Source organism: Lonchura striata, chromosome 33 (assembly GCF_046129695.1).
Source record: "Lonchura striata isolate bLonStr1 chromosome 33, bLonStr1.mat, whole genome shotgun sequence".
Taxonomy (NCBI): domain Eukaryota; kingdom Metazoa; phylum Chordata; class Aves; order Passeriformes; family Estrildidae; genus Lonchura; species Lonchura striata.
The window spans coordinates 953,355-977,588 of NC_134635.1; the positions used below are offsets into that span (position 1 = coordinate 953,355).

A 24,234-nucleotide genomic window follows, 5' to 3' on the forward strand; every position below is an offset into this window, starting at 1 on the left:
TCATCCTGCTCTTGCTGCCTTGAAGAAAGTTGTAGGAGCTGGAGTTTGCCCCGATTCCCAGGTGTGGAAGAGGCACTGTCAGCTTCACATGGTTGCCTGAGGTTCCTTTCCTCCCTCCATGCCAAGCTGGGCTGGTACAGGGCCAGGGAAGATGCTGCTTTCTCCAAAGCTGGCAGTGAATGCTGGTTGAGTGCAACAGGTTTTGTTCTAATTAAAGAGGAATCAATTAGGCTGCAAGATATTCAGCCACCTGGTGCTTCTGACTATTTTTTCCTCCTCCTTCTCTTTTCTCCTTAACATGCTGCTGCTGCCTCCAGGGAAGCCATGAATGAAGCAAGACATGTTCCAGTTTCTTGCATTCTTTTAGATTAAAAAATGCTGTTTGGGAGGAAATCTGTGCAAACCAACCAATTACAGTGCTGTACATGTCCCTGTGATCTGCAGCTGGCATCTCCTCTGCCATCCAGTAGTCCCTCCTGTCAAGCCTCCTGTGTCTCCATCGGCACATGGCACTGACTCTATCAGCAGTCAGTTTGTGCTGCATGAAAAAATGATTTGCAGCAATTAAAGAAAAAGCACAGGAAGAGGTGTAATGGGATCTCATGGGAGGCACGATGGAGTCCTACATGCAAGGAAGTCCTTCAGAGACCCAGCTGTGGCAGGCTTTTCCCTGTGAGATGGTCCTTTAGAATCTCTCTGTGCTCAACAGCACATAAATCAAGAGGAGTGGAGAGCAGCAGCTGATGCCTTGGGCAGCTTTGGAGTTTGCTGAGCACTGAGCTTCAAGAAAAAGAGGGGGTCAGCAAGTGCCTCAAGCAACACAGGTAAAAATCAGACACTGGAGTGGTGGAAAGTGGCAAGGGAGTAGTGTTGGGGAGCTCTGTCCAGGGTGCATGTGATGCTTTTGCCCTCAGGTCAGTGCTTTTCTCCTCAGGGCAATGCTTTTCCCACCCATGGCTCTGCCTCAGGGATGGATTGTGAAATCCCTTTGATTTGTCTGAGCACATGATAAAGCACCCTTGCAGATAAATCAGATTTGATATTAAATATGAAAGGGCAAAAAGGAGAGCCTGGGCTTGGACAGTGATGTAAAGGTCACAGAAGGGAATATTAATGCCATATCAACTGACATGTACTAAGAAGATCTTTGAATTCCGGGTTTAGGAAGGATTCATTAATTCAGGTGATTGACTCTCTGGAAACCACTGCATCAGATGTACTCAGAGCAGTGAAAGGAACTCCTTTCTCCTCACCAGTCCCCCTCCAAGAAGAAGTTGGGAGGTTCACAGTCTGTCTAGGCTCCTTATCTGACCTCCTGCAGCAATCACCTGAGTCAACACCTTTGTAAGGGAAAGGCTGACAAGCCTGGAGCCATGCCAAAGAGACACTGACATCTGAAGCATGATTTGAGCAGCCAGTCTTCCCACAGCTCCTCTCCAAGCTGAAGGAGCCTCTGGCCATGATGACACTGGGAGGGAGAAGCCCAAGGAGCCCACTCCAGGGGAGATTTGGCCACACAGCTCTAAAAACACATGAAAAGAGCCCCTGATAATCCAAGAACTCAGAGTGAAGGCTGTGCTCATACAGCACGTCCTGCCACACAGGTGGCTGAGCCACAGTCTGCCTCCTGCCTTTTTTCAAGGGTACCTTTTGTACCAGACAGAATAAATCCGTGCTGCTTCCCACTACTGCAGCTCCGTGGGAGTCAGCATGCTGGTTCCTTCTGCTGCAGATGTGCCAGGCCTACCTGCCTTTCATTGCTGGGCTCCACTGCAGCACACTGTCCATCCCTGGAGCACACTGGTGCCTGAGGTGGATGAGTATCACATAGACAGAGGTGTCAGGAGACCCCCTTCCCCTCTGATCCTCACTGGGAGCTCTCAGGATGAGTAATCCCCCCTTGATGTCTTGAGACTACAGACATGGCAGTTGCTGGGGTTGTACCAAAGCACGGATTCACTCCTTGGCTGAGCAGCAAGGCAAGAGCTTGTGCAATTCCCTGGATAGCTCTGCTGCTTCCCCAGCTGGGAACCTGTCTGTTAGGAGCAATACAGAGCAAAGCAGGGGGAGAAGGCCCTTTCTGGGAAGCAGCTCCCTGCTCTGGTGCCTATACCAAGGCCATAGGCTCAGAATGGGGCAGCATCTCACATGCATTACCTGCTCCATGTTTATAGCTGTCATTAAAATCCACTGGAAGAAAATAAAGCATTTTTTGCCCTTCTAGGGGAACTGATACTCTGGAGTTATGAAGATTTTCCATGTCAGTTCCCAGCTGTACATCTGCAGACAGACTGGAGAAAGTGCAACACTCAGAAGGACGTGGGAACCAGCTCAGCCCAGTTCCTCACTTCACATATGAGGAGCCTGGAATGTTTGGTGGGTGCTTCTGCAAGGAGGCCAAACCCTAATTGTACCTTTTACCAGTAGTGTGAGAACACAGCTTGGCCCTGGGGCAGAGGGGATCAAACACCAGCAGAGCAGCTGACAAGACACCACTCCCAGGGCTGCCTTCCCTCAGAAACCACCATCAGCTGATTAAGAAGTGCAAATCTCTCATGTAGGAACAGGCTGTTTGCAAGAGCAAGGAAGTGATATTTTAGAGTGTCTAATAAAGGAGCTTAAAATGAAACTCTGCAGAACAATAGCCTGAGCTGATAACTGGCATCTGAGCAGAAAGTCAGGCGGGGGAGCTGTGCCACAATCTATTTCCTCTCTTTTCATTTCATAAGAGGGAAGCAAATCAAAGCAGACACCTGAGGCATCTCCTGCTGACGCCGGAGGTTTAGTGAATGCTGCCATCCTGCGGGGAAGCCTCTGCTCAGCCTGGGGAAAGGAGGGGGTTTGGGCAGCCCCCAAAGAAGCAGGGGAGCAGGATGAGGGCCACATCCAAGGGTAAGTAATAGAGCTTTCTCCACCCTCCACCAAAATCAGCCAGGCAGCCTCAGGTAAACTGGTTATCAGCTCCTTATCTCCACCACAAATTAACTCATCTTCCCACAGCTGCAATCTCCAGAGGCTGCAGGAGCTTCTGTCACGGCCACGCAGATGCCATGGCTGTGTTAATGCTGGGACTCCAGCAGCTGGAGGTCTCCTGGTCTCCCAGCCCGTTCCTATGGAAACAGGTTGGGAGTCTGCCAATTTTCCATAAAGAAGGAGAAAGAAGAATGAGCTTGTGCGGATGAAGTGCCTGTTTGTCAGGTTTAGGGTGTTGCAATTCTAAAGGATACATGGCCCAACAATGCCAGCAGCACATGATTTCATGAGCAGCCTATGGCACACCAAGGTTGCAGACAGCAGCACTGGAACCTCCCTGTTCCATCTCTACAGCAGCCAAGATGAATCACATCCACCCAGCCTGGAGCAAAGCTTGGAAGTGATCACCAGCAATTAAAAGAGAGTGAAAAAAAGAAAAAAGAACAGATTGAGAAGTCGGTAGTTGTGTCCTCTGTCTGCTGTTCAGAGAAGTGGATGGGAGACACTGCTTATGTGCACTGTGACCCCCGTGTCTGAAGGTCTCCCATGAGCCTCATCCCAGGCAGGAGCCTTTGTGCTCCTAGACCCTCCTAGGAACAGAGATGTGACAACTTCAGTGAGTGTGCAGAGTTCTTTTTTAGGCAAGGAGTCTCTCCATTGCAGAAAAAAAAAAACAAACAAAAAAAACCCCCACCAAAACCACACTATGATACACAAGCCCTAAAATCTCTAAATCCAGAAATAATAGCGGGAAAAAAAACACCAAACCCTGAACAATCCACAACCTTCACTGAACATGAGCAGCGGCTGAGCCTGGGCAATTCTGGGATCTGACTCGCCATTTCTGCATGCTGCCACTACTCCAGGTTCATGGAAATGCCTTTGGAAAGCTGCAGGGAAGAGCCCACGGAGGGCATATGGTCCCCACCTAAAGGCACATACAGCTACCACTCCACTGGGACACACAGAGCTGCTGGCAGGACCAGGGTGCTCCGAGGAGATTGTATAGTTTGCCTATTCATGGACAAATGTAGGCAGATGGACCCCTAAAATTCATCCAAAACCCACAGCCATCCCTCCTGGCTCCCTCCACACGTGCCACTCTGGTAGAAGAGGGTCTGGGGACTCCCAGACGATGGCCCTGCATGTGATAATTGCTCACTGGTTGTACCACAGCAGCAGAATTATAGAACTGCACATTTGCTGAGATTGGAAAAGCCCTCTAAAAAGGAAAAGCCTTCCAGCTATTGATTCTCCATCACTGCCAAGGCCGCTGCTAACCCATATCCCCAAGTGCCACATCCACTGCATTTTGAACACTTCCAGGGATGAGGACTTCACCAACACCATGCGCATCCTCTTCCCGTGCCTGATCACCCCTTCTCTGAAGAAGCACTCCCTAACATCCTATCTGCCCTTGTGCATCCTGAGGCCACTTCCTCCTCCCCTGCCACTTGTTGCCTGGAACAAGAACCTGACCCCCACAGCTGGTCCATCTAAATAGCTCGGCTCCCCAGCTTTTTGGTTATGATCCATAGCCACCGGTATAAACACCACAGTGCTCATTGCCCGACAGGCGCTGCTCCGAATCTGTGGTATTTAGATGATTCCAAGACTGTAGAAAGTCTCTGAGCCCCGCAGCCAAAGCAGAAGTCATAAATCATCTGTGCTGGTTTTCAAGGTTGTTTCATGTTACAGATAAGTTTATTCTTATATGTGTAAGAATAAACTTATGTGTAACATGTTCTGTCTGACCTGCTGCAGGTCTGTCCTGCAGGGCAGCGTGCGGGACTCTGCCCCTCAGTGGGATGTTACAAATATTATATACCAGAAACTACGTGTGCTATATTTACAATAATGTGCCAATATTTATCAGCTAGTTGAACAATGTGTCCCCTAAACGAATAGAAAAATGGCAACACTACAGTGAAACATGGAAGACATGAAGAAGGCCAAGACACACCCAATTTCCTCCATCATATCCCCTTTGAACCCCTTATCTAGAATCCTAAAATTCTACTTTTGCACCCGTGCCACACTAATTATTACTTCTATCAAACACTCGGAGCTTGTAATCCATGCTGTAAGATTGAAAACTCTTTTCCATGGACAGAGATCACAGCCAGTGTCTCTGGGGGCTCTGTCCAGGGGGGTTCCTGACCCCTGCCAGGGTCCCAGGGCAGCCAGAGGGATGCCCTGGACTCCCACACCGGGGCAGCCCCGCTCGGATCCCGGCCCTGACGGTAAATGACACACGGCTGTCGGGGCGCGGTGCAGCTGCAGGAACTCTCTGCTCTGACGGTAGTTTTGTACCTCACCCGGTCCGGATGGTGCTTGCCCGGCAGAGGGAGGATCCACCGGCTGCAGGGGCTGTGCCTGGTTCGGGATTTGGGAGGGGGACATGTCCATTGGCCTAGAAAGAACCTCAGACAGGGTGGGATGCGACTTGCTCCACCTCTGGCATTAAAATGGATTAAAATGGGGCTGAGGGGAGTCCCACAGGAAGCCTGTGGTGCAAGAGGAGCCCCGCTGGGGGGACCTCGGTGCGGGACACAAGGGATAAGGAAGCTCCAAGGCAGAAAGAGACCCCAAAGGACACAGCGGAGCCCCAGCACAGAGAGAGCCCACAGGAAATGGGTGTCCCACGGGCCGTGAGGGGGGAAGCCCCCCGGTGCTGAGGACACCGTGGCACGACGGTGCCGGGGGCACGGGACCATTCGGCGGCGCTCAGGGCGCGGGCCGAGGGTGGGGGAAAACCCGTCTGAAACGCACGGGCGGTACCGGCGGTACCACTCCCCCGGGACACGGCGGGAGTGGCGCTGTTTTTAGCCGGGGGACCGGGCGGCTGTGCCGCCTGTCCCGCAGCGGAGCCGAGCCGGGCCGGGCCGTGCGCTGTCCGCACCAAACATGGCGGCGCTCGGGCCGGGGCAGCGACGGCGGCCGCGCGGGTCACTGCGCAGGCGCGCGGGGCCCCGTGCGCCATCAGCGCGCGCCGGCGGCGGCGGCGGCGAGGTACGGGGGGCGCGAGCGGGGCGGCTGCGGGCCGGGCCCGCGGGTCCCTCCGGGCTCTCCGGCCCCGCAGCGGCTGCGGGCCAAGCTCGGGCCCCCACGGGCCTGCGTGCGTCCCTCCGGCCCTTGCGTGTCCTGCAGCGGCCGCCGGACACGGTGACCCCGCGGGCCCAGGCCGTGGGGCGGCCTCCAGCGCAGGCAGCCCCGCGGGTGTTCGGAACGCGGCGTGACCGTGTCCTGGCTCCCTGAGCTCCCTGTCGGGCCCCAGTTCCACAGGACAGAATAAAAGCCTCGACTCGCGGCTTTCGGTGCTCGCCGCCTTGTCTCCCAGCCCGCCCTCCGGGCTCGGGGGCCTCATCCGGGCGAGCCCTTCGTGCTCGCGGTGCGGCCCGGGAGCGCGGTTTGCCGTGGGTGCAGGCGGCAGCCGTCCTGCCGTGGTGCCCGGGTCTCCTCCGGGGTGTCGCCGAAGGTGGCAGGTGTCCCTTCAGCCGCTCCTCGTGTACGGACCGGGACCCCGTCCCGGCGGCAGCTCCTGAGTGACGGGGCTGCATCGCCATAGGGACCCGGAGAAGGAGCTGCTCGCCTGGGTTCGCTTTCCCCCCAGGTTCCGCCGCTGGTGATTGCTCCCGAAGCCGAGAGCCTGTCTGGGAAAGCCCGAAACCCGGCCGGCCCCGGCGGCGAGCTCCCTGGGCGGGGCGGAGCAGCTGCTGCGGGAAACGAAACTGAAACGGAGCTCGCAGCCATCTTGGCGGTGGCTCGGTGCCTCTGCGCCGGGACCCGTGCTGCGGGTCGGCGTTCCTTTCTTTTCCCTGTATTTTCTCACAAAATAATTTGGCGTGCGGATGAGACTGAGGTAAGAGCGTTTCTTGTTTTGTTTTTTTTTTTTTTTTTTTCCAAAGCCCTCATCCTATTTTTGCCCTGCCCTTGGCTCATGGAGCACTTTGTAAAACGGGGTCGCTGAGCAGGGGGCAGCAGTGGGACTCCCTCGCAGCCGGGGAGGTGGGAACCTGTTGCTCTGCGCTCAGCCTCCCCAAGTTTGTTGTAAAAATAAGTCCCGGTGAAGGCAGCCGAGTGCAGTTGTTTAATGAAAGTGAAATTTAAGTTGACCTTGAGGTGTTTGGTGAAGATGGGGAGCTTTATAGAGATGAGACTTGGATCAGAAAAGCTATCTTTGTGACGGTAGGTGCTGTAAGGAGGTCACGGAGGAGCAGGCAGAACGGGGACCCAGCAGTGTTGTATCATGTTCCGTGTCTTTATTCTCTCCGTTTTGTAGCAAGTATTATCAGAAAATTAAAATATGCTGGGCTAGTTTCCTTACTGTTAAAAAGCATATTAATAGTTAAGTCTTACCCCTGTACTCCAGGGGGGCAGTACGACTTTGTGTGATAGAATGAGAATTGGTCTATAATGGAAAAAAACTTGTATATTTGCCAGCTGCACACCTATCCAATTTCTCTGCATGTTATCACTTTCATTACCCTGTCGTTTGATGTTTTACCTCTACAGGTCACATAGTGTCCAGGGAGGAAAAGACACTTGGCATTTCAGACTGTTTTGGCCATTAATCTGAAAATAATTGCAAGCCTGTTGCAGCTCTGTTCTGTGTGACCATGCAAGTTGCTCCAGTTCATCTCCTTGTGCTCCTTTACCTCCTCATGCCCCCATTTCTCAGGTTGCAAAGTAGATCTGAGATTCTTCTTTCCCTTGAGGCAGGGCAGCTGAGCTTGCTGTGTTTCAGGAGTGCATTCTGAAGAGGCCACCCAGCCCCGTGCTGGAATCAAGCCTAACAGGAGCAGAGGGCTGCTCATGGCAAAACTGCTTCTTGGTATTGACTTCACCTGCAGTTTGGGGCTGCTGGTTCTCTGCTGGGCAGCCAGAGTTTGCCATTTGTGTTTTTACAGGACTAATTTAGACTCCTAGAAAAGTAGGAAAAAAACAGACACGTGAGAAGGTGAAGTGCCTCAGTAGCTGGGAAGCTGTTTAAACTGCATTTCTGGAATGCTGTCTTTGTGAAAAGATGTTCTGTGTTTTTTCTCCTCAGGGCAGGAGAGTGTGGAGTGAGTGGCAGCTTCTCTCCTGGCTCATCAGCAGCCTGGTTCCCACGCGTGTCCCAGGAGTGGCGCTATGACCAGAGGCGCTGGGCGAGGCAGAGGTTCCTATCTCACCCAGCCAAGACAGAACTGCCCCAGCACTATCCGAGGTCTTTTTAAGCACCCTCGTACCCCACAAGAAACTAATCAGGAAACCTTTTTACACCAGCAGTTCCTGACGGAGCAGGACGCTGAAGTCTCTGTGTTGCAGGGACAGAGATCACACAAGGAGTGGTGCACCAGAGGCGGGCGAGCTGCGGCACCGGCTCCAGCAGGCAGAGGTCAGCCCAGCTCCAGCTGGGCTGCAGGCCGTAGGTTCTCCAGCCACCATCCACGGGTTGAGACTCTGCCTCGATATTGCCCTCCGCAGCACCATTGGTATTGCCCTCCGCAGCACCATCGTCAGGAAAACTCCAGGAGAGATTCTGATGCTGTGAGGCTGAATTTCCAAAGACTGTCTCTTGCTGGACAAGACTATGAGCGAGAAATTCTGACTGTTTTGAGGCAGCTTGGGGAGGGGAGGACTTGCTCGGCTAATGATCTGGCACGTAAACTTAAAACTACAAAGAAAGAGGTCAACCGTGTTTTGTATAAACTCCTCAAAGAAGGCAAGTTACACAAAGAGGGAGAGACTCCGCCACTGTGGAGAATTCCCAGCCCTAGTTCAGGGAGAGAAAGAAGCCCTACTGACCACAGTGCCAGTTGCACAAATCCAGCAAGTTGTGAGAACAGAGGAGAGCAAAGCACATTTAACTTGGGAGACGCAGAGATGGCTGAGACAAAGGAGAAAATCTGCAACTACTTGTTCAGTGTGGTGGAAACAACAGCTCTCAATCTTGCCAAAAACATTGGGTTTTCGAGAGCCAAGGATGTTAACGCATTTCTTAGTGCTCTGGAAAAGCTGGGAGATGTCCACAAGCAGAATGCAACTCCACCACGATGGTCCCTGACAAACAGGAAACGCGAGAGGATGCAGATGAGGCTGAAGGCCAGCACAATAATGCAGATGGCAGATGCCCCACCTCCTGATTCAGGTCTTCCCTCTTCCTTTGTCCCTCCATGTCCCCCGGAGGTGACTGCAGCTTTGCCACCAGCGATGAAAGAAGAAGAAAGTGCAGAAAATGAGCAGCAGCCTTTGGGGCAAGCTGGTCAGGGCAGTGTCGGTGGCAAGGAAGCAGATGCATCTGAGGACACTAAGCCTGACTTCTCCAGTTTGAGTAATTATGATAACTCAGAAAACAGCAAGTGGACCACAGATGATATCCCAGATAATCTGAATGCTATCAGCAAGCAGCCTGATAAGTCAGAATGCATTATGGATTCTCAGTCTTCCCCCAGTTATGCTGCCCAGTTTGAAACTGCTTTCCCATGTACACCTGCAGAGAAGCTGATAGCGTGTCAGGAGAAGAACCCAGTGAGTGGCCTTACTGAATATTCCCAGTACACATACCAACACTGTGATTTCATCATGCTGGAGCAGAATGGACCCTCTCATGAGCCACGGTAAGAAAATGTCCTGCCTTTTCCGAGCTCTTTTCCCTTAAAATTATTTGACTTAAACTAAGTTCACCCACTCAACTGTCCTGAAGAAGCCTGCTGTTAATGTTTCTTTCATTTCAGAAGGATTAGCCTACTTGATTCCTTGCATCAGCTTAAAAAAAGCAAGGCTAAAATTTAACCCTAGGTTTTGGCATTCCTCGTTCTGAGCAGCAAAGATGGGATTAATTTCTTCACTAGACTGGTCCCATCTAATTTCTTGTCTTCAATTTGACCATACAGGGGGGAAACTGGCATTTCTAAGCTGCCTCTAAAGATGCTTTTACCCTGAAAATGGTGTAAAGGGAGCCCAGAATAAAGTGCTTGGTGCCAGGTGTCTTAAGTGGTGGCCCCACTCTGGACAGTTCTGTGTTGTAGCAGGTGAGAGCCAATTCTCTGAGCTGAGCATGTGGCATGAGTGCAGTTGGCTAAGTCAGTATCTGGAGTCCCTTGCAGAATCATGTCTGTTACTGAGCATAAGTGAGACCAAGAAAATCTCCATATGTGTCACACTGGAACATGTCAACAGATCCGCTAGACAGGAAAATTGGCCTAATTTCTAAAGATGGAGTCCTAGGGTTTTGTTATTTTGGTTTTCTCTTTTAAGAAAGGATCTGATTGGATTCAGCGCCCTAATCCCTCTCCAGATCTGGTTTGAGCGACTCTCCTTGGAAGCAGATTTCCAGGGCTGGAGGATGGAAGATCAACTTGCTTGTTAGAGGTCACAGGCATGAGGGAGACAGAAATGGCAAAGGCAAGAGGTTTATGTGAGGCAGCACCTTTCTAAGATGGATGCCCTGGATAGCCACGGAGAATGCCAGGAGGAGGAGTGACCCCCGAAGGACCAGGTGCAAGTGAAACAGTGCAGGCTGCTTTTGAGCTTTCTTACTCCTGGCCAGGAGCCACAACAGAGCTGCTGCCTGCATACAGCCATTACCTGTTTTTGGCACATGTGGTGGAACAAGGCAATTCATCTCGTTCCTTCAGAACAAAACCTGGAGTTGCTCCTCTCTTGTGAACAGCTCTGGAAATGTAATGAAACAAGGCCCAGATGCAGTGCTGCTCGGGTACCTTTGGGATTTTTGTCTTCTGCTCATGACAGCCTGGATTTACTCTCCCAGCTGGGAGCTGGCTTTTTCTTCTCCTTTGAATTCTAAGAGCAGCCTTGCTTGTTCTGAGATGACCACACTTCTGCTTCTCAATATGTCCCTTTGGTTTTCTCTTTCAAAGGTTTAAGTTCCAGGCAGTGATCAACGGGCGCCAATTCCCACCAGCAGAAGCAGGGAGCAAAAAATTAGCTAAGCAGGAGGCAGCAGCTAATGCCATGAAGGTCCTGATGAGTGAAGTAGAGAATGGGAGGCACAGTGGAATTAAATGTGAGGAGCCATTTCCCTCCAACAGCTCGGAACCAGAACTGGTGAGTCCTGTTTACTTTGTGAGGCTGCTCAAACAGTATTGAGTCTGACATTGATTTCCTCCATCTTCTTGCTGTAGCCTTTGCAGCTGGAGCCAGAGCTGTCATCTGCAGCAGCTCACCTCACCCTGCTTCCTGGGAAGCATCCTATCAGCATATTAATGGAGTATGGTCAAAAATCAGGGAACATAATTGAATTCCAGCTGCTCTCTCAGGAAGGCCCACCTCATGATCCTAGGTATGGCATATTCTTGTCAGCTTTGAGGGAGGGTGGAAACTCTTTGCTGTCCTTCCCCTTCAGCATGCAGCCCACATTCCTGGAGTTGTCACTTAACCTAGCTGAGTGCTCCTCTTAGCCAAGGATTCTGGGCATGGCTTGTCCAAGATATCTAGTTCCAGAATGAGACCCAAAGTGATACCCTTTCTCAGAGAAAGGATGCTGTTTCTTCTACCAGAGCAGGAGGAGGTTCCAGTTCCTGTACCCTTCCTGGAGGTGCTCTACTGGAAGTGTTTAGGGCCATCACAGTAGGTTTCAATTGAAGATAAATTGGAGGTAACCCAGAAGGATTTACCTGGAAGTGGGGCATGGGGATAATAACCAGATTGAGACACCTATGGTTAACACTTTTCATGTACTATAATGTCCTGTCAGGTTCAGCTACTGTGTGAAAATGGGTGACCAAATTTTCCCTGCTGTGGTAGGAAACAGCAAGAAGGGAGCAAAGCAAATGGCAGCAGAAGTTGCTGTGAAGATTCTTTCTGGAGAGTCTGTACCCCATGTCTTGCCTGAACAGGTATAAAGAGTGTTTTTGTAAGACCCAAGTATTTGGAATTGGGTGTTCCCCCCCTCCTTTTATTTCCTATTCTGCTGGATTGCACCCCACAAGGTCATGTGGGGCAGAGGTTTGCTGCTGCTCTTGGCCTGCACTAAATGCAGCTGCTCAGTGTTTAACAGTCTTCTCCTGTCTAACTCTGCCCTAGCCTGTTGTGGAGCCCCAGAGTGACCAGTCCATGCACAATATCGCCACTCCAGATGAATCCAAAGTGATGAAAACGAAGGGTGTTGGGGAGCTCATCAAATATCTTAACGTCAATCCTGTCAGTGGCCTGCTAGAATATGCTCGTTCCAATGGGTTTGCTGCAGAGTTGAAACTCATTGACCAGTCAGGACCTCCCCATGACCCCAAGTAAGTAGCAGCATTTGGCAGAAGGAAATTTTGTGCTGCTGCTGTTGTCCTAGGAAGAGGGCAGAAAGCTCAAAATCACTGATGCCTTTTGAGATGGCAACAGGGCTAGTTGCTGCCTTTGTCAAATCTTGTCCCTGATTCCCTTCTCTCTCCACTTTGAGAGTGTAAAACCCAAACTGAAATCCACAGGTTTCTTGGTTTCCTTGTAGGTTTGTCTATCAGGCAAAGGTTGGAGGCCGCTGGTTCCCAGCTGTAACTGCACACAACAAAAGGCAGGGCAAGCAGGAGGCAGCTGATGCAGCACTCCGAGTCCTGATTGGGGAGTCAGAGAAGACTGAGCGCATGGAAGGGATGAGTGTCACTGAGGTAAATCTTCTGCTAAAGCTGGGGTTGTGTTTGTAGTCCTCCCTATCTCCCTCTCAGTTCAGCCAAAAAATGCTTTCAAAATCAACAGTGTGATCCCTTTGTTCTCTGCAGCTGTTGATAACCTGATACGGTTTTCCTGAAGTGGGTTAGATGTTTCCTCAGGGCACAGGCATACCCTTCTGTCCTACAGGCCTCTGCTTTAGGGCTAAATTATTATCAGATTCTTCCAGAAACTATTGAAATGCATTCCTGTGGTAGAGTAGGAACTGCTTGGTTTTAGTTATAACATTTTTTTTTATTACTCCTTCCAAATTTCTTTGTGCTGCATTAAAAATTGTGTGTCAGCTCAAAAAATTAATGCATCAGATAAATGCAGAGCCCTGGTTGTGTCAGGATGGCTGTCCCAAACTTGGGCTGATATAAATCATAGTTAGAGTGTTGTGATCTCTGAAAAGCCTCGTTCCAGGCAGTGCAGCTGGGGCTCTAAATAGCAAAGCCATCAGGCAGGATTTGTCAGTCAGCAGTGCTGGAGGAGATGAGTTGGTCTGCACTGGAATGATTGTGCACTCTCCTCACAGGCAGCCAGAGGAGGAATTCCTCCAAAGCCAGGAACAGATTTCCTTGGCTGAGTCTCTGGAAATAGGCAGGTTGGTTTTGTTCCTTCTTGCTTGGGGTTTTCCCTGGCACTTTCAGGAGGCCATTCCTCAGCCCGTGTCGCTTGCTGCCAGGAAGACAGCTGCTGCTGTCTCTGATGCAACTAAAGCAGAGCTCACAGCCTTGGATGGGGCTTTCCCAGAAATTCCTAAAAGAACTTCACCCACCCCTTGACACAGAACTGCCCAAAGCTCAAAGTTTTCTGTGTACTGCCTTCTGCTTGGAAAGCTGTGCTGCAGGTTAGCTCATTCTTGAGCTGTGTAGTGTGACCTGCTCAGGACCTGTGCTGTTGTCCCCATCCCAGCTCCCTGTGAGCGGCAGCACCCTGCACGATCAGCTGGCCATGCTGAGCCACCAGCGCTTCAACTCCCTCACGGCTCGCGTGCAGCACAGCCTGCTCGGCCGCAAGATCCTGGCTGCCATCATCATGAGGAGAGGAGATAAGGGCTTGGGAGTGGTGGTCAGCATCGGAACAGGTATGAACAGCTTCTTCCAGCACGCTCTGAGCTCTCCATGCTATGTTTCCTTGCAAGCCACGGCTCAGAAATCGTTGTTGCTGTAGGCTTCCTCAGAGAGGGTACAAAACGTTCCCAGGGCTCACATGGTGTCATGAGTGATCTGGTTAGAGAGAAAGAGAGAACAAAGCAAATGTGCCTGCAGCTGTATTGCTCTTAATCTTTGCTTGCATTGCTGCGTCCTACTCTGTGCATCAGAGCATGGGTTCCTTATGTGCCAGAGCACATGATCCCCCAGTTTCTCCCAGCTGCACGTACCTTATCTCCCGCTCTGCTTTGCTGCCAGGCTTTTACCTGGAGTGATGGTCTGAAAAGCCCTGGGGAAGGTACAGTCCCCCAAAACTCATGTCAGTTTAAGTGTGTCTGTCTCTAAAGTGGTGTCCCTTTATTTTTTTAACTGCTTGTGATAGTGATTTAATAGGCAGGGTGCTAGTGCTGGTGCTGCTGCTCAAGAGCCCAAAGAAATAAGTCTTCCTCCCTCTGTGTCTGAAGCCATCTTGACTTTGATACCTGCCCTATTATTTAATTCTTTATGTGTTTGTTTGTTTCAGGTAATCGCTGTGTGAAAGGAGAAGAGCTAAGCTTGAAGGGAGAGACAGTAAATGACTGTCACGCAGAAATAATTTCTCGAAGAGGCTTTGTGAGGTGAGAAAAAGGGAAGCTCAAAAGGAAAAGGAGAAGAGCTGCTCTCCTATTCTGGAGGCATGTGGCTGAAACACACCCATAATTTTTTGCTGTGCTGAGAGATGCTGTGATCCTCAGACACTGTTTACTCATGCGTTGTTGAAAAGTTATTTCTTACCAGAAGGGGCCATACCTGAATGATGCCCAAATACATACTGAATGGGAGACTCACCAGGAGCCCAAGGGCTGCATCTGATGTACTGAATGTTAAGCTTCTTGCTGAAGCTGCTGGACTGATACACAGGGTGCTCTCCAGCCTGAGCACATCTCCTGCCATGCCAGGCCACTGCAGGCTTGGTCTCCTGGCCTTTCTGTGTCTGGGTGTAGAAGGATTCAGGAAAACATACTGCATATGTTTGCTTTGATAATGAGCATGTTTTTCAGAGGCTGGAAAGGGTTTTCCCAACTAAAGTACACAATTCTTCTCTTCCTCTGCTGTTTCCACATTCACTGTGTGGCAGTTTTTAGTTTTTGAAAACTAAAGTGAGATGAAGTTGGGCTGCTTGGTTAATCTCTGTACTTCAGTTATGAACAAAAAAATCAGCTGCTTCCTCCAAGCCTTTGTGTGCTGCCACTGTGCTCTGCATTCCTCAGCAAGGGAAAGTGTTGAGGGCAGGTCTCTGGGAAGTGATGAATCAGGATTGCATCTTGTTTACTGTCTGTTTCAGCTGTTAATCTTGACAGCAGTGGCTGCTCTGGTGCAGCAGAGTGAACTCTGCCTCTCCTTGCAAAATCAGTCCCTGCACAGGCTCTGCTCAAGGACTGCCTGGGAGGCTGCAGTTCTTCTTTAGTCCTTGACATGATGTTGGAGACATCAGGGTTTTGCCTGGCCAGAAGCAGCCCATAAAAGGCCCATCAGTGTAAACAGATCATGGGCTCATTCTAATACCACTTGAATTCAGCTGCCTGCAGGGTTGTTCACTTTTAATGCAAACTTGCTGCTGTGCTGACTAAAGGTGCTGTTAACGACCTTGAAGTCATTGTCACACTGGGATCAGATGCATGTGAGCAGCACCCAGCCAGGCTCCTTCTTTTCTCCTGCCAGAGCTTCCCTCGGCTTCCTGGACAGGATGCTGCTTTTCTACTGTATGTCCTCTGCATGGCAGAAAACCTGCAGGATTTTTTGCTCTTTTTGTGCATCAAGCATTGTTTGTTGGCTTCCCAGGCATCCTCAGCCAGAGCCTGGTCTCTGCTCTTCCATGTGGCCGGAATGGGTGTTGTGGGACCCTGCCCATCAGTTGAAGCACTTCTTGCTTAGAGAAGCAGAGCAGCCTTTTGACAGGATGGTGTTTCTTTCAGGTTTCTTTATAGTGAGCTGATGAAGTATGACCCCTCTAATCCTTCCTCTGCAGAAGAGAGCATTTTTGAGCAAGCGGGAGGAAAGAAACTCAAAATAAAGAGCAGTGTCACCTTCCACCTCTATATCAGGTTGGTGGGGGTATTGAATGACTGGTGTCAGCAGCACTGACACACCCCTGGCCCTGGCTGTTTCCTTTACAGTCAGTGCTAACCAGGGAGGGTTTGTTTTCTAGCACAGCACCGTGTGGAGACGGAGCACTCTTTGATAAATCCTGCAGTGATCAGGCAAACGAGATGGGACAACCCCAACATCAGCCTCTCTTTGAGAACCCCAAGCAAGGCAAGCTGCGGACCAAGGTGGAGAACGGTGAGTGTAATCACTCCATGCACCATGGAGTGGTTTCAGTCCTCTCCTGGGAGCCTTTCTGGTGCTCCAGAGCTTCCAAATCCTTCTCTGTGTGCTGTTGCGGGATTTGAAGCATTCAGGAACCAAAAGAAGTAGATAGAAGGCTTCAGAGAGAGTCCCTTTTCCCTTCCCAGGAAGGCTTTGGAGAGAATCCTTTTCCTCTTCCCAGCTCTGCCTCTTGCACTGCCACGCTTGTGAAGTTTGCAGCTGAAGTTTGATGCAAAGCTCATATCTAGGTCTGTGTCCTGCCTTTCAAGCAAAGCTTCAGCCATGTTGAAAATTACTCATCAGTACCCAATACTGATGAGTATGAACCTGGTGTCAGACTGGGTATCCAGAAGTTTCTTGTTGCTGCTTGGGTTTTGATGTGTGGAATATCTGACACTATACAGAAAAGCTTTCTTCTTCTCTTGTGCAGGGGAAGGTACCATTCCTGTGGAGTCGAGTGATATTGTGCCCACGTGGGACGGGATCCAGCACGGGGAACGGTTACGAACCATGTCCTGCAGTGACAAAATCTTACGCTGGAATATTCTTGGCTTGCAAGGGGCATTGCTGTCACACTTCCTGGAGCCAGTTTATCTCCACTCTGTTACACTCGGTGCGAAACCCTCTGTCCTTCCAGAGTAAAACTAGGCTGCAGTGACAGCTCGTCTCACTCCCCAGTGTGATGGCAAAGTTTGTTTGTGGAGGGTGTAGGAGTAACAGACTGAAATGTCTTTCTTGGCAGAGCTGTTAGAAAATGTAAATGAGTCTATGGATTTTAGGCTGTGGGCAGAGCCGGTGTCTCTGCAAAGTTCTAGATTTTTAGGAGAGTGAGACAAAAACTGCATGTTTGTGTCTTCAGTGAGAAATGTTGCAGTCTATAGACCATTGTCTTACACACCCAGGATACATGTAGCTGTGCTGATCCACATGCTGTGAGCTTTTGGGAGCCTGTTAACAGTGCTGCAGTTTTTGGGGCTTGGCCAATCCATCACCTGTGCCATCCTGTTTCCTCACACCTTTACTTCTGCCTCCACAGGTTACTTGTACAGTCAGGGTCACTTGACCCGTGCCATCTGCTGCCGTATGGAGAGGGATGGGAGCACACTGAAGGAAAAGCTCCAGGCTCCGTATCACATTAACCATCCTGAGGTACTGCACCTGTAGCACTTCTTCATCTTTGTCCCCCATTCCTTTGCCTGTGGGTTTGGGGGCCCCTGAAACACTCTGCAGGGACGGTTGTTGTGCAGCAGCCCTCCAACCAGGAGCAAGAATTAGTGACCAGAAACAGAATCGTACAATCAAGGGATATCCTGAGTTGGAAGGGACCCACAGTGTCTCATCAGGTCTGGTTCCTGGCCCTACACAGGACAACCCCAAGAATCTGCCCTCTGTCACCCCACAGTTTGGGGGTTACTGGCAATGTCTTAGTCTGGAAAAAAAACCACTAAAATTGCCTCTCTAGCATTCAACTCAGTAAGAACCTTTTCCTTGTGGGTCTGGAAAGTTTGGGATGAGCTGAAACTGTGAGGGATGAAAGGGGCAAGAGACTCGGGCAGCAGGACCAGGTTAAGCTTCCTTCTTGTGCAGGTTGGGCGAGTCAGTGTGTATGACTCTGCAAGGCAGACTGGCAAGACGAAGGAGTCATCAGTGAACTGGTGTCTTGCTGATGAAAGCGAAGTTGAAATCTTGGATGGCACCAAAGGGAAAGTAGATGGGTAAGAAGAGCCTTTCCTGACACTGCCTTTTCCTGACACTGTCTGGGGGGAGGGGGGCAGCTCTGAGGTGGGGAGTACACTTTGTACTGTTCCAGCACCCTACACACGAGGAGGGTTGGATAGAGGAATTTTAAACAGACATAAGCAAGCACTCCTGAAGGAAAACAAAATGTTGCCCTGCTCGGACCCTACCACTGAGCCCTGCCAAGCCCAGAGCTCCTCCATCACGGGATTTTCCCTGAGCCACCTGCTTCTCTTGGCTCTTCTCCGTGTCCTGTCCCTCATTGCTGTCTTCCTTCCCAGTGTGAAGCTGGAGGTGTCTCGTGTGTCCAAGAGGAAAATGTTCACCCTGTTCCAGCAGCTCTGTGCAAAGAACAACCGCAAAGACCTGCAGGGCTTCTCTGTGTACTCGGATGCCAAGGAGGCAGCCACAGCATACCAGGCAGCCAAGAAGTGCTTCTTCAGCACGCTGGAGGAGCTGGGCTATGGCAGCTGGATCCGCAAACCCCAAGAAGAAGAAAATTTCTCTGTCCTTGATGTGTAAGGAAGCACTCTGCAAGGAGTGGGGCGTTAATGTGCACAGGCTGTGCATGGCTGCGCTCATTCTTCTTTCACCACGTTTTTGGAGTGGAATCAGGACTGTGCAGCAGTTTCCTTGTAGGTCTGGCTGCCTTGTCACTGTCACTCAGACCCTGCGTTTTTAAAATGTGCATGTAAATGATTCTCCTGTTTTTTAAGCAAGGACAGGCTCAGTCCCCATTTGCTTTTTTATAGTTTTGTCCCCCCCTTTATTGTTTTTTAAAGAAGGCATGAGAAACTAGAGGAATTTTCAAGACTGTGAGCTTGAAACCTTTGGACCACATTCTGCAAATCCCTCTGGCAGGTTTTGAGGCAAATTTTCTCCTTTGAGATTAAAAAAAAAAAAAAAAATCAGGATGTTGACTGGTTTTCTGTTTCTGTTGGAAGATGACTGGCAGCCCAGCCAAGCTTGGACATGGGAGTGACCTCTGCAATGTGCAGCCATAGGATCAGCATAACATTCTGCATTAATAACAAAAAAGAAAGTTTCAGCGTTGTTGGCCATGGGTGTGTTAATTCCTGCTGAGGTGAAAAGGGGTCCATGGTGGGGTTTGGAGAGGGACAGAGTATTTGAGATGAGTTCATATTTACTGAGTGATGAAGGAAGCCAGGTAGGTAGAGTATGGAATTGAGCCTCTTACCTCAAGCACAGGGACCATTGGGCAGAGCTGAGTCCATGAGGGCTGGGCTCTGATATGCTGGGGCAGTGCCCTCCCAGCTCCTTCCCTCTCTCCTGGCTCTAGGAAAGGGTGGGGTGTCTTGTGTCTGGACACCAGGGGTGGCTGCAGGCCCTGTCCTGCATCTCTTTGGGTCTGAGCTGAGCTACGTGACAGAGGTGCTGGTGGAAGGTGAGAAGCAGCAATGCTGTTGCCATGCAGCAGCATTTTATTGAGTGTTGTTGAAGCAGCCCCTTTCCCTGTACAAGGCAAATGCTGGCTTTGCCTGGGATGAGAGCTAGCTGTCTGTCCTGTCTCATATGAGACAGAGACCAAAGACCTGTTAGCATGGAAGCATAACCCAAAGTGAGGAGCCCTAAGGCTGGGAGTAAGACCCCAGCTCTGGCTGTGGGTCTCCACAGGACAGCTGAAGGCAGCCAGGCTGGGGCCAAGCAGGGTCGCCACTTGCTCAAAGTCCGGCTGTCACATGTTCACGCTGCCTGCAGCTGCCCGTGGGCATCCACTGCCACGCTGAGCTGTGAGGGGAAGGAACTGCCTTGGCACCCAGCCCAGAGCAGGGCTGGGGGGCTCCTCTGTCTGCAGCTGCTCAGGGAGCTGTGTCTGAGGCTGTGGGGGCTCCTGCTGTGCTCCCCACACGTTCCCAATACCGATACATCTCCACTCCCCACTGGGGCACTGCAGCATCCCCCCATCCTGCACTCACCCGAGCCTGGACCAACAGCAGAGGAGACACAGAGGTGGGATGAACTGGGACAAGCAGCTGGCATAGGGCGCTTTAGGAGCAAAGCTCTTAACATTTGGGTATTGGGGTGCACCCCTGAGCTCCAGGAGCAGCAGCTGCAGCAGCTGGGATTTCTCTGGCTGGGTGAAGTGCTGGGATTTAAATTAATTTCTAGCGTGCAGCTTCCCCTGGCCCTGTGTGTTGTCAGGCCCTGCCAACACCACTCCCCCCAGCCCCAGGGATTAGTGGTATTTATAGCAAGCACTCCATCTCAGTTTTCCCCAATGAGAAGGGAGTGCAGGCAGTGCTGCTGGCCATGGTGTCAGCCCAGTGACCCACGGTCAGCAGCTCCCAGTTTGAGTTGATTAATTGTGTTTTCCTTTTCCTTGTACAACTCATTTTGTGCCTGCTCTTGGCTCCAACACACTGAGCCTGGAGTGGAACTGAAGAAGATGGAGCTGGAGCAGCCCCTGGCACTTGCTGCCCTTGCCCTGCCTGCAGGTAGGACCTAAAAATAGCTCTTTCTGCTTGGTCCATGTGTTCACCTCGGAGCCAGAGCTGAGCAGCTCCGTCCTTCTCCCCATGCCTCCACTCCTGCTGTCATCCTCTGGGAGCCCCAGAGCTGGCACAGGGGTTGGCAGTGTCAGGCTGGAGCCAGGGGCTGCCCACTGAGGCTGGGGCTCTGGCCCCACATGGCCTGAGAGGAGATGCAGTGACTGGTGCTCCCAGGAGCAGAGAGAGCTGAGCATGTCCCCGTGGATCAGGTTTCATGCTCCTATGCTCTCTCCCTCGGCAGCTGGGACTTTCCTCTTACAGAGATGATGCCTTCCTAGCCTCTTACCTTGGTCACAGGCAGCCAGAATCACCCCAGCCCTGGCTGCATCCTGCTCTCTCAGGCCTGCAGAGCACAGTGTAGGATGAAATGACACCAGATGGAACCAGCCCGGTCCTGTGGGAGTATTTATTGGTTTGCAGGGGCTGCCTGAGCCCAGTACCCAGCTCTCTGGCCCTGAGACTGGCCATTCCCCATGCTATTTGGAGGTGGGGGTGCCCTGGCCCAGCTGCAGCAGGGAGTTGGTAGTGTAGTTCTGGAAGAGGGGCTGCAGGAACATGCCTATGGTGCCAAAGACACAGACGAAGACGAAGATCCATAAGAAGAGGCGGTCGATGACCATGGCCACGTACTTCCAGTCCTCGCTCACCTGCATGGGGTCAGGAAAAAATGCTAGGTCAGGCTGGGGCCTTAAGCAGTGCCTGACACTGCCCCAGCTGGGAATTTGGCATATCTTCAGAGGCTCAAATCCGCTCCCTCAGCACTGCAGTTCCTGGGGCTGCCTGCCAGCCTGCTGTGGGCCTCATGGGGCTCACTCCCCCTGCTGTCACCCACACCACTGAGCCCAGGAAACATTTCCCCAGCGAGCAGAGCTGAGAGGGGCCTCTGCAAAATCTGCAGCCTGACTGCATGCAGGGCCAGTCCTCCTGGGTTTCCAGAGCGCTGCTTCAGTCTGGGACTGCAGTGGTGGGTCAGGGATCAGTGATGAACCTCACTGGGCATGGAGCTAGGCAGGGACGCCCTTGGTGCTTGTGCACATCACTTCCTGTGGTGCACATGAGCCAGAACATGCTCTGCACCCCCAGCTCTGGCACGCCCCAGCTCTGGCCACCGCTGAGCACTGCCCGCTCCCAGATGCACACCGCCCGCCTCGACTTACGCTCTGATCGTCATCCTCACTGCGCATGTGGTCAGCGATGAAGCGCACGCCGTCCACCGCCTCCTGCAGCCCGCAGCTGCAGCCCGCTGCGGGGCCCGCTGCCTGCCCCTGCCGCTCCCGATAGCCATTGAGCCCCTCGGCCTTGGCAGCGCCAGGGTTGGCATAGCAGGTGCAGGCGCGGGCACCAGCCTGCACAAAGAGAGTGGCGGCGGCGGCGCGCTCCTGGGTGTGCCGGCGCTGGCGCAGGCGCTGGCGTGCGCAGCTCTGCCGCGGCTGCTTCATGAAGAGCAGCGCTGGGAGCTTGTGGAGGAAGAGGGTGCGGACCCAGGGTGGCATGGTGTGCGTGGTGGGCGAGCGGTGGTGCACATTGAGGACGCAGACGCTGGTGACGATGGAGAAGGTCACCAGCACCATGGTGAACATAAGATACTTGCCCACCAGTGGTACGTCCAGTGAGGTGGGTGGCACGATCTTGGAAATGAGCAGGAGGAAGACGGTGAGGGCGAGCAGGACAGAGATGCAGAGTGTCATCTTCTCGCCACAGTCAGACGGGAGGTAAAACACAAGGATGGCCAGGGAGGTAATGAGGATGCAGGGGATGATGAGGTTGATGGTGTAGAAGAGTGGCTTGCGCCGAATGATGAAGTCATATGTGATGTCCACGTAGGTGGAGTCATCGGGGTTCTCGTTGCGCCGCCCTGGCAGCGCCACGATGTCCCACTCGCCACTGGGTGTGAAGTCATCCAGGCTGGCCACCTCACTCTTCAGCACCAGGTCAATCTCGGTGCGGTCGTAGGTCCAGGAACGGAACTTCATGGTGCAGTTCTGCTGGTCAAAGGGGAAGTGCTTCACCTCTATCTTGCATGCGCTCTTGTAGATGGCAGGTGGCAGCCAGAAGATGCTGCCATCGTAGGAGATAACCGCGTTGGAGTAAAAGGAGACCTCGTACATCCCGTCGGCGCTGGGGTGAAGAGAGGTGCCGTCAGTCCTGTCAGCTCAGCAGTACAATGTGGCCCCCTGCCCTGGTTGGGGTTGGGGAACACATAGCACCCCCAAAAAATGACCTACTTGTTGTAGAGCACCACATCAGGCAGCCAGATGTGCTTGGAGGGCAAGCGGACCTTCTTCATGTTGTCAAAGTCCTCAGGTTTCCACGTGAGGCGATAGTCCTCCCACTCCTGAGGACAGGTGGGATCAGCCCAGACCAGCCACAGGATGGGGGCTGTTCAGGGGGTGGTTCAGGACATGGGGGACACAGGGGTCCCACACAGGCTTTGTCGGGGGCTATAACAGGGCAGGGTAGACATTAGGGTCCCACACAGGATGTATGGGATAGGGATGGGTCTCAAGGCAAGGGCTGGGGAGTCCTGAGGCAGGGTGGACATAGGGGTCTCAGGGCCACGTCAGAGTCCAGGGTGCCCACCTGGGTCAGCCAGACATTCGTGGTCATGATCTGCTCCCGCTCGTGCTGCAGAGAGAGAAGGGCCAGTCACCCAGGCTGCTGGGAGGGTTTGGGGCCCTTTGCTTGCCCAGGAAGTTGGGGAGCAGAGTCCTGGCCAACTCACCACGCTGATGAGCTGTGCCAGCGACACCATCAGCTGCACGGTCACCAGCTCAGAGCCATTGGTCGCTGGCCGGATCAGCTTGTTATAGCGTGCAGGGTCCAGCAGATATTCCACCAGCCGCTCCTCTGTGTCCGTGCCCAGGCTCCCTGGGGCATAGTGGAGCCTGAGCCCCATGGTGATGGGCAGAACACCCTACAAGGGTCCGGAGACCCCCCGGGATAGAGCCCGTACCCGGTGCGGGGCTCTGCACCTGGCAGCCCGCAAGCAGGAATGATGGGGAGCGTGGTGATGGGGTGTGGGTGTCACAGCGGGCACGGAGCAGGGACGGCCGGGGGCAGAACGGGCGGGCGGAGGGGCTCCGTGAGCGGGGGCGAGCAGCAGGACAGCGCCGCGGGTTCCTCTGCCCTCCCCTGCCTGTCCCCGCATTCCGAGCCCGTTCGTGGCACCCCTTCCCCTCCCGGCTCGGTCCCTGCCCACCCCGGCACCGCCTCGGAGAGCCGGAGCTCACGGCGGCCGCAGAGCCCCGGGGCGGTCGGGGAGCGCCGGCGGCAGCGGCACCGGTACCGGCTGCTCTCCGGACCTGTCCTGTGCAACAGGCGCAGCCCCCGGGCCGGGCCGGTCCCGCCCGGTGCTCTCCCCGCCCGTGCCGGTGCCATCCCCCACAGCCCCCGGCACTTACGTCTGAGGGCAGCGAGAAGGCAGAGGACGCGGAGCAGCGCCATGGGGGCGGCCCGGTGCCGCCGCCGGTACCCGGCGCTGTCCGTGGTTCTGGCCGGGCGTTGTCCGAGGTGCTGGAGCCGGCGGCGGCCCGGGCGGGGCGGCCCCGGGCGGGAGGCGGTGCCGGGCGCTGCCGTGCTCCGGCTCCGTCGCCGTCACCGCCGCCGTCAGCGGCCCCGGGGCCGCCCCCGCCTCCGCCCCGCCGCGGCCCGGGGACGCGGCGGAGCGGTCTGAGCTCCCCCGGCCCGCCGCTCCACCGGGGTCCCTGCACGGGGCCAGCAGGGCGGCGGAGCCCCGGGCTGGGATCCGAGCGGAAGGGCGGAGCGGCGGGCGAGTTGGCGGGTGGAAGCCGGTCCCGGAGCCCCCGCGGCCCCGCCGTACGCCCGCAGCGGGGTGTCAGAGCCGGGCCGCCGGGCCGCGGGCAGCC

The 24,234-nt window shown here is 53.2% G+C and overlaps 2 protein-coding genes across 3 annotated transcripts; one reads left to right on the forward strand and one right to left on the reverse strand.

Moving 5' to 3' along the window:
• Positions 1-6,337: 6,337 nt before the first annotated feature.
• ADAR (adenosine deaminase RNA specific) lies at positions 6,338-18,906 on the forward strand. Of its 2 annotated transcripts, XM_021532232.3 has the most exons (15): positions 6,338-6,835; positions 8,024-9,575; positions 10,839-11,025; positions 11,103-11,260; positions 11,675-11,816; positions 12,004-12,209; positions 12,419-12,575; positions 13,534-13,705; positions 14,296-14,389; positions 15,728-15,856; positions 15,961-16,094; positions 16,552-16,734; positions 17,158-17,270; positions 17,709-17,836; positions 18,140-18,906. In XM_021532232.3, exons 2-15 carry the CDS (start codon positions 8,107-8,109, stop codon positions 18,378-18,380), a joined length of 3,513 nt encoding a protein of 1,170 aa, XP_021387907.2. In that variant the 5' UTR covers positions 6,338-6,835; positions 8,024-8,106; the 3' UTR covers positions 18,381-18,906. The 2 variants fall into 2 exon arrangements, with proteins under 2 accessions (XP_021387907.2, XP_021387908.2); XM_021532233.2 differs by lacking the exons at positions 17,158-17,270; positions 17,709-17,836; positions 18,140-18,906 and adding an exon at positions 16,268-16,369 and having other exon boundaries at positions 16,552-16,562.
• A 1,854-nt stretch (positions 18,907-20,760) lies between these two features.
• CHRNB2 (cholinergic receptor nicotinic beta 2 subunit) lies at positions 20,761-23,933 on the reverse strand. Its single transcript, XM_021532307.3, has 6 exons — positions 23,770-23,933; positions 23,091-23,236; positions 22,949-22,993; positions 22,594-22,703; positions 21,526-22,486; positions 20,761-21,015 (listed from the first exon to the last, which is right to left on the reverse strand). Exons 1-6 carry the CDS (start codon positions 23,810-23,812, stop codon positions 20,845-20,847), a joined length of 1,476 nt encoding a protein of 491 aa, XP_021387982.1. The 5' UTR covers positions 23,813-23,933; the 3' UTR covers positions 20,761-20,844.
• Between the last annotated feature and the right edge of the window lie 301 nt (positions 23,934-24,234).